At 65.8% G+C, this 13,099-nt stretch overlaps 5 protein-coding genes across 5 annotated transcripts in view; 1 reads left to right on the top strand and 4 right to left on the bottom strand.

Annotated features, from left to right (window-relative positions):
• Positions 1 to 1,209, bottom strand: part of CHLNCDRAFT_144914 (hypothetical protein) — a gene marked incomplete at both ends in the record, with an annotated part of 6,993 nt that extends 5,784 nt beyond the window's left edge. Inside the window, 3 exons of the mRNA XM_005848226.1 lie at positions 9 to 218; positions 341 to 820; positions 1,099 to 1,209. Coding sequence (XP_005848288.1) covers positions 9 to 218; positions 341 to 820; positions 1,099 to 1,209 — 801 coding nt within the window. The remainder of the gene's footprint in view (positions 1 to 8; positions 219 to 340; positions 821 to 1,098) is intronic.
• A 1,142-nt stretch (positions 1,210 to 2,351) lies between these two features.
• Positions 2,352 to 3,790, bottom strand: CHLNCDRAFT_144913 (expressed protein; the record flags this gene model as incomplete). The annotated part of the gene is made up of 4 exons (XM_005848225.1): positions 2,352 to 2,631; positions 2,770 to 3,304; positions 3,399 to 3,591; positions 3,764 to 3,790. 4 exons carry the CDS (start codon positions 3,788 to 3,790, stop codon positions 2,352 to 2,354), a joined length of 1,035 nt encoding a protein of 344 aa, XP_005848287.1.
• A 727-nt stretch (positions 3,791 to 4,517) lies between these two features.
• CHLNCDRAFT_144912 (hypothetical protein) lies at positions 4,518 to 5,051 on the bottom strand (the record flags this gene model as incomplete). The annotated part of the gene is made up of 1 exon (XM_005848224.1): positions 4,518 to 5,051. The coding sequence occupies one exon, from the start codon at positions 5,049 to 5,051 to the stop codon at positions 4,518 to 4,520; it is 534 nt and encodes a 177-aa protein (XP_005848286.1).
• A 698-nt stretch (positions 5,052 to 5,749) lies between these two features.
• CHLNCDRAFT_30799 (hypothetical protein) lies at positions 5,750 to 11,461 on the bottom strand. The gene is made up of 21 exons (XM_005848223.1): positions 11,125 to 11,461; positions 10,787 to 10,911; positions 10,556 to 10,631; positions 10,412 to 10,451; positions 10,250 to 10,267; positions 10,015 to 10,092; positions 9,811 to 9,905; positions 9,552 to 9,625; positions 9,377 to 9,402; positions 9,122 to 9,228; positions 8,789 to 8,863; positions 8,563 to 8,650; positions 8,297 to 8,386; positions 8,011 to 8,079; positions 7,776 to 7,853; positions 7,461 to 7,529; positions 7,155 to 7,226; positions 6,902 to 6,998; positions 6,598 to 6,698; positions 6,280 to 6,401; positions 5,750 to 6,149 (listed from the first exon to the last, which is right to left on the bottom strand). Exons 1-21 carry the CDS (start codon positions 11,307 to 11,309, stop codon positions 6,038 to 6,040), a joined length of 1,797 nt encoding a protein of 598 aa, XP_005848285.1. The 5' UTR covers positions 11,310 to 11,461; the 3' UTR covers positions 5,750 to 6,037.
• A 137-nt stretch (positions 11,462 to 11,598) lies between these two features.
• Positions 11,599 to 13,099, top strand: part of CHLNCDRAFT_57621 (hypothetical protein) — a gene marked incomplete at its 3' end in the record, with an annotated part of 8,453 nt that continues 6,952 nt past the window's right edge. The window contains exons 1-5 of the mRNA XM_005848420.1: positions 11,599 to 11,749; positions 11,876 to 11,976; positions 12,129 to 12,311; positions 12,405 to 12,722; positions 12,881 to 12,997. Coding sequence (XP_005848482.1) covers positions 11,650 to 11,749; positions 11,876 to 11,976; positions 12,129 to 12,311; positions 12,405 to 12,722; positions 12,881 to 12,997 — 819 coding nt within the window. The 5' untranslated portion in view covers positions 11,599 to 11,649. The remainder of the gene's footprint in view (positions 11,750 to 11,875; positions 11,977 to 12,128; positions 12,312 to 12,404; positions 12,723 to 12,880; positions 12,998 to 13,099) is intronic.

Here is a 13,099-nt window from a genome sequence, read left to right as displayed (position 1 = left end):
CCGCGCACCTCCGTGAGCTGCTGCTTGTAGGCTTCGATGCTGTCAGCCTGCCTGGACGCCTTGACCGCCTGCTCCTTGGCGGCGGCCGCCGCGGCCTGCGCCGCCTCCAGCTGCCGCCGCATCTCCAGCGCCGCCGTCTCGGCGTCCTCCTTGGCCTGCCGCAGCTGGGCGGCCGTCTGCTCCTGGGCCGCAAGCTGCTGCCGCACATTCTGTGCCTCCTGCGGGGCACAAGCGCGAGGGCAGGCAGGGCGGAACAAGTGACGAGGCGCATTATGCGAGCCATGACAAGGTGCGGCAGGCATGCCAGCCCATTTGAGCCAAAACGGCATGCGGGCTGCACACGGCACGTAGGTGCGGTGCGGGTGCTTGCCTGCGCCTTGCGGCTCATCTGCTGGTGCAGCTGCTGCTGCTTGCCCTGCAGCCCAGCCACCTCGGCACGCAGCTGCTCCAGGCGGCGCTGCTGCTGCTGCGACCGCGCCTGCTCCGCCGCCGTCAGCTCGCCCTTGCGCTTGCGGCGCTTCTTGGCCAGGCCCCCGGGGCTGCCGTCCTCGGCCAGAGGCACCACGGTGAGTGGCACAACATTGCTGCTGTCCACGCCGGCTGGGCCTTCGTCATCGGCAGGAGCAGCGCCGTTGGCGGCGCCGTCCAGAGCGGGCTTGGCTGCTTCGGCGGGCTCGGCGGCTGTGACGGGCTTGGCTGCTGTGGCCGGCTTGGCTGCTTCTGCAGGCTTGGCTGCTTCTGCAGGCTTGGCTGCTTCCGCTGGCTTGGCTGCTTCCGTTGGCTTGGTGGCAAGCTTGGAAGCAGCCGGTTCTGGCGCGACCTGCAGGCCGTTGCATGGAGGCGTGTCCGGGTGGGGACTTTGGAACAGTTGGGTGCATGGACAGGCTGTGCTGGTAAGTCACAGGGGATGATGCAGCACCGTTCTGCACATGGGATGCTGGCGCAGGATGGCAAACAGGAGGGTGCAGCACACAGGGCCGGGCTGCGCGGGTGACGTCGCCAGCACCCGCCCGCCGCCCCTCAGGGGAGCCCAGGGCGCGTGCAGCTCCACATTGGGCACCCATGTGCCAGGCAAGAAGTCTGCAAGGCTCGGCGCACCCGTGCAGGCTCCTGCGGGGCGGGTGTAGGAGGTCTCGGAGGGGGAGGCATGAGCACGCTCAGCAAGCCGCGGAAGCCTGTCTCCTCCTTTGCTGCCGCATGGACAACCATCCTGCTGCCCAGTCTGCGGCTGGGCAGCCGCTGGCTGGAGGCCCCGCCGGGCGCCAGGAGCTGGCTGCCCGGTTGCCGAAGGGAGTGCATTGCGCGTGCTGGGGCTGTCAAAAGTGTTCGTGCGTTGTGGGAAGTCTAATTTGCGGGCCTCGGTTGCAAAAGGAGCTCCTGCCGGGCTTATCCCCCGAACTGCACTGCCCTGGCTGCGCGGCTGAACGCTGGGGCGTGCTGCAACGAGATGATGGTGCAAAAAGACGCGATCTTCGGGTCTGCGGGCGCACGCGCGGCGAATCAACGTCCCAGGTTTTCCACCTGTGGTAGTGAACTTGCGGTCCAGCTTTGACGGGGCGCTCAGGGGCTCGAGCAGTCAGGCGCCCACACCTCACACCCGAGTGTCGCGTAGATCAGTTAAACCAAATGCAGCAGGTGCTGGGGGCCTGCCCTGCCCTCTGGCCTGAGTTTGACCCGCGGCATGTTGGGAATGGAGCGCAGCAAGCGGCGGCGCGTGTCCCTCCCCTCCCCAGTGCTGATAAGTTGCAGTGCGTGGTCTAATGGCGAATAAGAACCAACAAACCACACAGTCCAGGCTCTTGCGCCTTGCCTACCGTGCTGGTCGCACCGCCGGTCTGCCCGAAGCTTGCTTGCTAGGCAGGGCGGCCTCGGCGCTGACAAGCTTCTTCCTTAAGGCGCCCATGCTAGGCATCGTAGCTTACAGATCAGCGCGCCTGGAGTATCGGGTGGTTGCAGGCGACAAGTGTGCACAAGGGGAACGGAGGGGAACCGAGAAGAGCTGGGAAAAAGGCGCGGTGGCAGCGGCGTGGAGCCACACCAGAGGGTACAAGTGTTGGAGGGGTGTGTTGCATGCATGGCAGTGGCGCGTGGCTGCTAAAAAATGTTCGTGCGTGGGCAACAGGCCCAAGGGTTGGAAAGGTTCGGGTGGCGTAAGCGGAGCGTGGCAAAATGGATGAGGCGGAGGCTTTCAAAGCCAAGCACAAGGCGGGTACAGGGAAAACTGGCACAAGGAGGTGCTAGCACAGGCAGCACTGTGAAGAATGAAAGGAAACGCCTCGTCTTGGGAATGAAACATCCGGATGTGCTGCCATATGAGGCGCTCTGCATCGCTAAATCTCAACAAGCCGGCCTCAGGCCAGCCTCAGTGTGCTGGTGCCGCAGCTGGCAAGGTCGGGGGTGGCGGGGCCTTCCGCGGTGGGTGATGTGGGCGCCGCCAGGCTGGCAGCGACGCTGGCGCAGCCCACGCCCAGCAGCGCCGCTGCTTCGGCGCCGTGTTCATGCTGCAGGTAGACGGCGTGCAGCCCCAGCACAAGGTCCTCCAGCTGCACCAGGTGCGTCCTGCTGCTGCCGGCGGGCTTGTACTGCTGAGTCTTGAGGCGCCAGTCGGCGGCAGGGCGGCGGGGGTACTTGCTGCACGCAAGGAGTTGAGGTGCAGGGGCGGAAGGTATGAAGAAGAAAAGCAAGTAGCAATCATAGCATTGCGTCCTGTGCACCAACCGGCCAGGCCAGAAGGCAGGCAGCCAGGCAGGCAGGCCAGCGGCCAGTCACCTGCAGAAGGCGTGCAGAGCCTCGGCGGGCAGGTGGTGCAGGCGCTGGCGCGTGTCTGGCGAAACGTCGGCCCAGCTGAGCACGGGGTTGAGCACAAACGACCAGCGCCCGCTGGCGGAGTCCTGCCGCCCCACAAACTGCACAGCCTTCTTGGCGGTGCGGGGCTGGTGGAGGTTCATGCGCAGCCACGTCGTCAGCGCGGCAAATGCGCGGTGGCCCTCCTTGTTGCCGAAGCCTGAAGCCGCGGCGCTGCTGGGGACGGGCGAACATGCGGGATGCTGCAGCCGCGGTTGCAGGGTGGCCGCCGCTGGCAGCTGCTGCGTCGCTGGCTCGCATGTCGTGTCCGCACTGCCGCTGCTGTGGGTCGGCGAGCATGCCTGCTGCTGCTGCTGCTGCTGCTGGGCATCCAGCTGCCGCTGCTGCTTCTCCGCGCGGCGGCTGGTGACGCCCCGCCAGGTGTACGTGCGACGGGTCAGCACGCCAGGCGCGCTGCCAGCTGACACCACGCGGACCTTACGTGGGCGGTGCTCACCACCTGCGGCGCGAGGCAGTTGCAAGGCGGTGAGCACCAGCAGCCAAGAGGCACAGCCACCTCAACGCGGCAACTGGCTAGCCTTCCATGCGCTCACCCTCGCAGTCACTGTCGGTCGCTGCATCACAGCCGCTGGTGTGCGAGTGGGAGGCGGTGCTGGCAGGAGCGGGAAGCCGCCGCCGCTCGGTGGTCTGCGGCGGGGGAGCCGGCCAGGCGGCAAAGCGCAGTGCCGCCAGGACCTCGGCTCCCAGCTCACAGTCGTCCGACTGGCCCAGGCCGCAACCCAAGACCTGCAATTGCAGGCATTGCGAGTGTTGGTCATCGCTTTGTGCCTCGAAAGATACTGAACGCTCGGAGGCGTGCAGAAGGGGTGTAAATACTCTCACAACCCCAATCGATCGGCCCCAGACGCGGGTGGCCCGCCCCTGCACCTGAGTAATCGCACGCTTCCCGCTGCCTCACCTCTGTTGGGCCCTGCGACCCCTGCATTTTGCTTTCGAACAGCTGCTTTCCCCTCTAGGCAGGCAGAGGCGATGGTGAGCCAATTGCCGGTGCGACTCGAAAGAGGACCCGAGCTCTGGCAGCAGTCGCTCAACTCACAGGGAGGACAAGATTTGTCTCGGTGGATGGCAAACGGTGCATGGCATGAAATGGGCTGAAACCACAGCTGAAAAGTCATCTCATGCTGCGTGCTGTGCGTTTTGGGTTACTCACTGGCTCAAGGCCAATTTGGACGGTGCCAGGAAGCACATTTGGACGGTGTATCACCCCCTGGTGCCGTGTCCAGATTGCGCGCACATGCTGGTGAGGTGCAGGGACACATGCAGCTGTGCAGTGGTGACGACGGCGGCGGAAGCCCGGTAAGCGCCACCCTTCCAACCGGTTCCACCAGTGGTGCTGGGCCTTGTGTATTCGCACGGCTTGCATGACAGGATACAGATTCACAAGTATTCAGAGTGGTGATCGATGGATTGGTTACTAGATGGACAAAATTGGAATGGCGGGATCAAAATGGTCGAGTGGCGCAGGGGTTCAGAAGGCGCGGAGCAACACGTTGGTTCATTTCATAAGCATTCCAAACCAAAAACCGAGGGTCAGAATGTCAGTAGTTCACAAGAGCCAAAAGGGATAGCAAAATGGCAGGTGCCCGCCTCGGTGGCGGCCAAAGTGCCAAAAGAGCAGGAGACGACAGCACAGACCAATGCGGGCCCGCACGTCAGCGGCCGTTGCCGTCGCCAGCTGCCTGCCGTGTGCACAGCTGCAAGGTGCCAGCCGTGAGGGCGACGCCCAGGCAGGCGCCTGCCAGCGTGTCTGAGCACCAGTGCGCGTCAGCTGCCACCCGGGATGCGGCGGTCAGCAGGACAGCGGCGCCCCACAGCCACCACCGGCTCTCCTCCAGCCACCCGGCTGCCTGCTGCAACCACACGCCGGGCTGCAGCCGCTGCTCCCGCTGCTGCTCCTCCAGCGCTTGCACCGCAAGCGGCAGCAGCACGAAGAGGAGCGTGCCGCAGATGAAGGTGGCGGCCGTGGTGTGGCCGCTGGGGAAGGCGAAGCTGGTGGGGTAGTCTGCTGGGCGGGCGCGGTGGAAGGCATGCTTGAGCGCATCCACCAGCAGCGGGTCGCCGTGCCTGATGGCGCCGCCACCCAGCCCATAGGCAAGCGCCGAGGTGCCCAGCGCCTGGATGAGGCGCGGCTGCCGCGTCTGCAGCGCTGCCGCGGCCACTGCCGCCCAGCCACAGAGGCCCAGCATGATGGCGGCGTCCGATGCCAGCTTCCCTGCAGCATGGCAGGGCGGGGCAGGGAGCAGAGTGCGCGGCTCTCAGGGCAGGGCATGCTGCCGGGTGGCGGGCGGCACGAGCCAGATGGGGGCAGCAGTCACAGGCTGGCTGCTGCACTCGCCTGCCACCAGCCTCTGCATCTCGAGGTCCAGGTGGGTGCTGACCCAGGCGTGCGCGGCGGCGTCCAGGGGCTGCAGCAGGTGCAGGCTGCCGAGCAGGAACACGTCGCCCGCCACCGCCGCCAGCCCCGCTGCCGCCAGTGGGAGGGTCAGCGCGGGCAGGCGGTCGGTCGTCAGCTGATCCTGATCGATCTCACGAGCCGCGGGCGCTGCTCCCAGCCCCAGCAGGGTCTCCCACGAGCCGGTCACGGGTGCAGCACGGCCCGAGCGCACAGCGCTGGCTGGGTCGGGGCCGCGTTTGGAGGACCGATGATCTGGTTGCAGGGAGCATGTAACAGCGAGAAGCCGGCTGCCCCTTGCGGAAGCCGTGAGGGCGGACAGCATGCTCACTGTGAGAGGGTGCTGCTGGCTGCAGAGGGCTAAGCTACACACATAGCTGTGTAAGACAAACTCCCGTTGACAATATTCGAATGTCGATGCCCTTGGTGGCATACCCGTCACAGCGAGCGCAGCGCAGCCGGGCCCACCGTAGTACCTGCTGCTGGCCAGATGACAAAGGCACAGATTGTTACAAAATGTGGGATACCAATGCAGTACAAAAGGGCATACAGGGCAAACAACCGAGGTCAAGGCTGGGAGCACATAGTGCACAGCCCTGACAAAGGCACGCAGTCGGTGCCCAGACGGGAGCGCAAGGAACCGAGAGTACAATAGCAGGAGAGAAAGTACAGCAGAGGAACGGAATGGGTGCCCTGAAACGAAGTGGGAAGATGGTTTGTGGGCACGCGCCCCTGGCTGGCCGGCCCAGGCGAGACCTGCCGAGCAAGCCCAGCCCGGGCTCACCCCATCAGCTCATCTTCGTGAATCATCACATCAGGCTTGCCCCTCCAGCTCTTGAGCGGCGAGTAGAATATTAGGTTGCTGACGTGGCTGGTGTACAGGCAGGCAAACCTGGGGACAGAGGGGAGGTGCACCCGGGGCAGCGGGCAGGGCTGGCGGTCAGGGCGACAGCAGAGGCAGGCAGCCACTGAAACCCACGCCCTTCTCCGGCGCAGCATAAACCGGCAGGAGGCAACCCCACCTCTCCATCTGGTGGGCGTAGCGCGAGTTCTGATACCCTGTCTTCATGAGCTGGCCCCACGGGTGGAACTGCTCGTGGTGGCTGCGCAGCAGGTCGCGGTGCCGCTCCCGCAGGCTCTCCCGCTGCGGCCGGGGCGGCGGTCGGGCATACAACAGGCTGGATGGCTGGGCGTGGCACAGAAGCAGGCCAGCAACAGCAGTGCTGGGCTAAACCAGCACATGTGGAGGCAGGTCTGAGGGTAAAGCCAAGGCTGGTAGGATGACCCTGGCAGTACCATCAGCTCCGCCACCAAGCAGCAGCAGCTGCAGCAGCACATACCTGCTGCTTCAGGTTGCTCAGCATATCTGCAAAAGCATTCAGCTCGTCCTCCGAGCTGGTCCCCGCCGCCGACAGGTCCATGTTGTGGCTGGGGTCGCCATCTGCGGGCGCGGGTACATGGGAAACACTCGTCACAATGGCTGGCTGGTCGCCAGCCCACAACGGCTCCTCCCTTCCGAGGGTGACGCTGCGCCCGGCTCAAACAGGCATCGCAGTGCCCAGGGCAGGCCTGCCCCGCCGGCGCTGCGGGCGGCGGCGCGTATCGCCGGCACGCCGTCAAACAGTTGGGCGGGGCGGGGCGCACCCAGCGGCGCGTTGCTGAGCTGCCACTCCAGGCGCTGGATCTGGTCGTCCAGCGCGTCCCGCTGCTTGCGCAGCACCCGCAGCTCTTGCATGTTGTTCTGCGGGGGAGGTGGCGGGGCAGCGGCACACGCCCCTTCAACCGACAGCTAGCTGTTTGAGGCCGGCGGCAAGCACACACGCAGGATCCACCCACCGGCGCGGCGCTGCCCCACCCCTCCCCAGGGCTGCATGCTGGCGTCCCGCCAGGGCCGCACCTTGCACCCCGCCAACACCTCCAGCTCGGCATCGAGCTCCGGGATCACCAGCAGCGTGCGCCAGCCAATCGCCTTCTTGCTGCGCACCACGTCCGCCCAGATGTGGTCGCCCACATACAGCACCTGCGCAGGTGGCAGCTTGTTTCCCGTCTGTTCTCAGCCGTTGGCTGAGGGAGCTCCCTTCCAGCAGGCCCGCCAAGCCCGGGCCCCCCCAAGCACACGCCCAGCTGTTACACAAACACAGCCACCGCCACCACCAAATGGCTGCCCCCTCTCCTCCCCCCGCACCTGGCTGCCCGAGGAGACATCCAGCATCTTGTGCAGGTCCAGGTAGTAGCCTCCCTGGAACACGCGGGCCCGGGCGCCCGGCTGGTGCTCCACGTGGCTGGGAGCGGTGCTGCCCTGCAGGCTTGGAGCAGCGCTGGCTTGGGTTGGAGGGCGGCACTTCGGGGCCCCATGGCCGGTCAAGGCCCGGCTGCCGGGGACACAGCAATGGCACAGGGCCAAGACCCCAGGCCAGGCACAGGCGGCAGGGAGGCGCCGGCGGGATGCTGGCTTGAGGGGCAGCGCACAGCAAAATAAAAGGCTCTTTGGCGTGGGAGGCAAGGCAGGGCGCCGCACCAGGATGGGGGTGGGCAGGTCTTCCTCTCCGATGGGAATCATGGGTGACCCTCCCTCTGTGTTCCACAGCATGCCCGTCTGCAGCCAGGCGCATGGAGGCGGCATGCCATAAAGCATGGCGCGGCGCAGCAGACATGGCAGGCACGCGGCGGTCCCGGCTCGCCACACCCACACGCACAGGCAGGCAGGCAAACGTGGATGGGCGTCTGCGGGGCGACAAGGGCCGAGGCCTCACCCCCGTGTGCACTTCAAACAGGTTTGACCGCTCCGTGAAGTATCGTGGCTTGCCGCACCCCACCACCACCTGCATCAGAGGCAGCCAGCCAAACATGAGGCAGCCAACCGCCGCATAAGGCACCAGCGGCAGGCAGGGTTGGGCAGCAGGTTGCGCGCTTCCGCATCCGGTGCAGCGCAGTGCTCAGGCGCTGCACGGCCCGACAGCACCGGCCGCGCCGACCCCTCGGCGCAACAGCCCCGCAGCAGCAGTGGCAGCACGAGCACCAGCATGCGGCCTTCCTCACCGCATCAAACAGCTTCAGCCAGTCCTCGCTGCGCTCCGCTCCCTTGCGCCGGCTGATCACCCAGTTCATCACAACATGTGTGTAGTCCCACTGCATGGGAAGGGGTCAGAGAGGGTTTCCAGACAGCACTCTGTCGCACACAGCAGTGCCGCTGCTGTGCTCCCCGCCTGCGGGAAGCCCCCAGGGGTGCCGCCCATCGGCCGCCACGGCGAGCGCTTGCGCCTCCAGCGGTCCCAGAGGCTGGTCGCAGCTTACTCCCTACCCACCATCGAGTTGGTTGCCACAAAGATCTGCTTGCCGCTCTGCCGCAGCATCTCCAGCAGCGGTACCAACCCGGGGTCGTCGTGGATGTACCTGCAGTACCAAAAGTACAAAGCCTTACCAAGCAGAACATTTAGCTGCAAGCACCGCCATGCAGCGGACAGAGCAAGCTGGCGACCGGCAGATCCTCTGCAGCCCCGCCCCGCTCAGCCCCTCGCCCCCATGCCTCACTTCTCCGGGTTTGCCGCCACCTCCCGCTTGATGCTGCCGTCCCTGTGGCACAGGTCCACAGCGCCACGCACATCCCTGCACCGCGCCACACAACGACACCGGACAGTCGTGTCAAGACCTCTCAGGCGGTAGACATTCGTGTGGTGCGGTGTGCACCCACTACCACATGTGTGCCAGCCGCCCGACAGCGGCAGCCCCACCACCCGCCGCGGCAAGCACCTGTACACGTCGGCATACGTCTTGCCGGGCGGCAGCTGGGAACCTCCCTCCTGGTCCATCATCTCAACCAGCTGCAGTACAGGCGGTACACATGGGGCAGTACGTGTAGCCGACACAGCAGCACGTGCCAACCCGGCAGAGCGGCAGGCAGCACCACTGCTTGCCTGCATAAACAGATAAGCTTCTGCCAGACTGAACAGAGTGTCGATGAGCGCAAACGCCTGCGGGGCGGGGGGAGTGGGGGGGGGGGGTGAGCGCAGGTGCAGGGTGGCATCCAAGCACAATGAGTGCTAGGATCGAGGGCCGCACAGGAGTGTCCAGGGACAGGCACAGGTGCAGTGCAGGCCTGCTAGCAGGCTCATCACCCACCGGCTCATCATACTCCTCCCGCTTGTCTGCACCGGGCAGTAAAGGCAGGACACAGCATGGCAGGGGAAGTGAGGGAAGGCGCGGGGGCAGAGTGCTCCTTGCTAAGCCTCCCCGGCAGCTTCTGTGGTGCGCTGGCCTTGGCACTGACACCGCCGCCGCCACCCCGGCCACCCACCTGCGTTGTTGTACACAGACATTCGCTGCTCCCGCGGGAGGGCCCGGAATCCGTGGAACGCCAGCTTGACATACCTGGGCAGGAGACAGCAGCGGCGGGGCAGCAAGGCGCGGCTCGGAGGGCAGAACTGGCGAGCCCGCCCAGCTTCCGTGGCAACGATGCCGCTGCCGCTGCTGCTGCTAGACGCGCGCCTTTGCAGCCCCAATGACAAATGCCTCCACCCCAACCCACACAGCAGCGCCTCCCCCCCCTCACTCACTTGTGCCGGTCAATCTTGAGCATGTTGCCACGCTTCTTGTCAATCACCAGGCCCCGGCACATGTAGCCGTGGTCAAACGTGAGATCATACAGGCTCTGCAAACCGGGTGGGGCACATGCGGCGCCAGGGCACACCCAGCAGCTGTGAGCGGGAGGTCTGCGCCATTCAGACAGAACCGAAAAAATAAAGAAAGAAAAAACGCACCTCTGGGTACCCAAAGTAGCGGACCAGCTTGTCCACGGTCTGCTCGTGGGCCAGCGTCTCAAACGTCTCTGGGCGGTACTGCTTGCAGGTACACAGGAGGGCAAGGGAAGAGAGGGGCGAGAAGCGCAGGAGCAAAAGAAAGCAGTTAGTGTGAGGCTGAGGTGCATTCAGCTAGCTTGCAACCAGCCGCCGGACGTGTCTCCCCGCCTCCCCGCCAGCCATGTTCAGGCAGTACCTGCGCTAGCGTATAGTCCTACAAGCAGCAGGGGGCATGAAAGCAGCAGCGTGCAGGTGAGCAGTCGAGCACCCAGCCAACCAATGTCAGCATCAGCATGTCTATCCTGCCTCGCCAAGCACCTCCAGCTGCCACAACTGCCCAGCTGCTGCACCAGCTCACCATGTCGAAGCCGACCGCTTTGATGTTCTTCATGTTGAGGCTGCAGGGAAGAGTGGGTAAGGAAGCCGCGTGTGCGTCATCAGCCATGGAAGTGGCCACCACTCCTAGGGAGTGCAGGCAGCCGGTGCGGGGTGTCCCGCCCACCTGCGGTTGCAAAACACCCGCCGCCGGATGTCCAGAGGGCTCGCCCACACTTGGTCAGTCCACACAGGCTGCTCCTCTGCAGGGCCATGGGCGATGTGGCGGGCACACGGCAGCGCAGGGGCAGGCAGTGATCAGTGGCACATTCAGCGAGAAGGGCAAAGGGCATGGGCTCCTGCGGCACTTCTCTTCAAAGCCATCGGCAGCAGGCTAGGGAAGCGGCAGTGCCAGCACCTGAGGTAGTGACTGGCGGCGGCGGGAAGCTAACAGTGGACTTGTCGCGCGGCAGCGGTGGCCAGGCTGCCGGCACATAGGGGCTGCCGCCATTGGCGCAGAGGTCGGAAACCACGGGGCGAGCCCTGGTGCACAGACAGCGAGCAAAAACACAAGGAGCTCATGGTGTGACATGTGTCTGAGGCAGGCAACTGGCAGCCACCACCACGCAGATACCATGCATGCAGTGTACGGATGAGAGTGGCAGGTGTGCATGCAGCAGGACAGAGCAGGCGCGGCTGCCAGGTATCGATTGTCGGCGATGGCGGCAGCGGAAGGCGCCAAGCGTGCGGGCGTGCCTGTTGCCCGCCAGCGCAGTGCGCAGCTGGCTGCCACGGCCGAATGCTGCTGCCAGCCGTCCTGCGGCTCGACACGCTAGCATGCTGCTGCTGCTGCTGGCCACAGACGCGCCCTTGCTAAAGCTGCACGCCCTGCCCACTTCGCTCCCAACGACGGCGTTGCCGGGCGGCCCAGGGTTCTGCATACACTCGGGCCGCTGCTCGCGGAGCGGGACAGGCGGGCCACCGGGATGGGCTCCAGCTGCCGCTAGGGCTGGCTGTGTGGCCTGGGCGCCGGAGCAGCTGAAGCGGGGGTTGAGGCGGAGCGGAGGCAGACCGCTCGCCTGGTCCGCCAGCGATCAGGTGGGTCAGCACGCAGGTGGGTCAGCACAAAGAGCGGCTGGTGTTAGCGGAGGTCATCGACTGCCACCTGGGCAGGCGCTGCGCATGGCTGCACACGACATCATGCACCAAGGAATGCATGCCACTGTTCCCTGATCCCATGCCAGCGTCTTGAAGGGGTCTGTGCACCGCTTGGGGTTGCACATGCAGCATTTGCAGCATGGTGGTTCCGAGAGGGCTGCAGAGCGGTGCAGGCAGCCTGGAGCAGGGGCGGACACGTCTGCGGCGGGTCCAGAGAGCCAGGGTGAGAAGCCCAGTTAACTCGACGTCGCTGGCTAGCCGCCAGCGGACGCCGCCACCCGCCCCCCAGCGCCGTTCCTTTTCGCCGCTCCACGTCCGCGCAACATGTTGCTGCCCTGGGCACATGCAGGGGTGGAGGGCGTGCTGCTCTTCTATGCCTACAGGGACCTGAGCCGGGGCGGCGCGAGGGAGGCTGCGCGCGACTGGTTCCAGGCGCTCTGCACCGAGCAGGTGCTGGCCGCTGCAGTGCATTGCAATCCTGTGCAGTGCAGTGCAGTGCACTCCTGTCCGTGGGTGCTGCAAGGGACCGGAAGCCGAAGCTGCCTGCGCCGAGCAACATGGGTACCACCACATCCACACCATGCAGCCTGCCGTGCCTGCAGGGCCTTGTGGGGCGGGTGCGCATCGCTCTGGACGGCCTGAATGCCACGCTCGGCGGCAGCCTGGCAGCCCTGCGGCAGCACGCCGAGGCTGTGGAGGCTCGGTTTGGGGCTGGCGGCGCGCCCATCGATTTTAAGCTGGCCGAGAGCAGCGGGCGTAGGAGCGCAGCCACGATGCGGCAGTCGGTGAGCGCTGGGGCGTGGCCTGAGTGCCTGCTCCCTGTCTTCGCCTGCTCCCTGCTGCTGAGCAACACAAGCATGCGCCGCTGGCTGCCGCAGGGCTTTGACCGGCTGTCGGTGCAGATGTGCAAGGAGGTGGTGAGCCTGGGCCTCCCCGACTTCCTCCCGTCTGCCACCAGCAACGACGACGGCGGTGGCGATGCCAGCCTGGTGCTGCCGGCGGGCGCTCGGCACGTGGAGCCCGAAGAGTTTCATGCCATGCTGGCAGCGGCGGCAGGTAGCGGCTGCGGCAGTGTTGCGCGCGGTGGCGGCAGCCAGGGCAGCGATGGAGGCAGCAGTGTCGGAGGGAGCAGCAGGGAGACTGTGCTGATCGACACCCGCAACTTCTACGAGACGCAAGTCGGGCGCTTTGAAGTGGTGGGTGTGCTCCGATGGTGGCGGTGGCTGCGGTGTGGCGGTTGTAGGTGTGTAGCAGGGTGCCGGTTAATGGGGCACCAGCAAGCTTGTCCCTGGTGCCACACTGATGCTGCCTCCATGCCCTGCCTTGCCCTGCCCTGCCCTGGCCCCCTCCGCAGCCTGGAGTTGCGCTGCTGGACCCGCAGGTCCGCTGCTTCTCAGACACGCCCGCCTGGCTGGACGCCAACCAGCACCGCCTGGCCAACCGCCGCATCATGATGTATTGCACGGGGGGCGTGAGGTGAGCCTGGTGGGGCCGGGAGGATGGCTTGCTGGCTGGATGGCTGGCTAGCTAGGTTGGGTGGGTGGGTGGGTGGGTGGCTGGGTTGGTGGTGGGC

This window comes from Chlorella variabilis (assembly GCF_000147415.1).
Source record: "Chlorella variabilis unplaced genomic scaffold CHLNCscaffold_8, whole genome shotgun sequence".
Classification (NCBI taxonomy): domain Eukaryota; kingdom Viridiplantae; phylum Chlorophyta; class Trebouxiophyceae; order Chlorellales; family Chlorellaceae; genus Chlorella; species Chlorella variabilis.
This window is presented reverse-complemented; position numbering and strand designations above follow the sequence as displayed.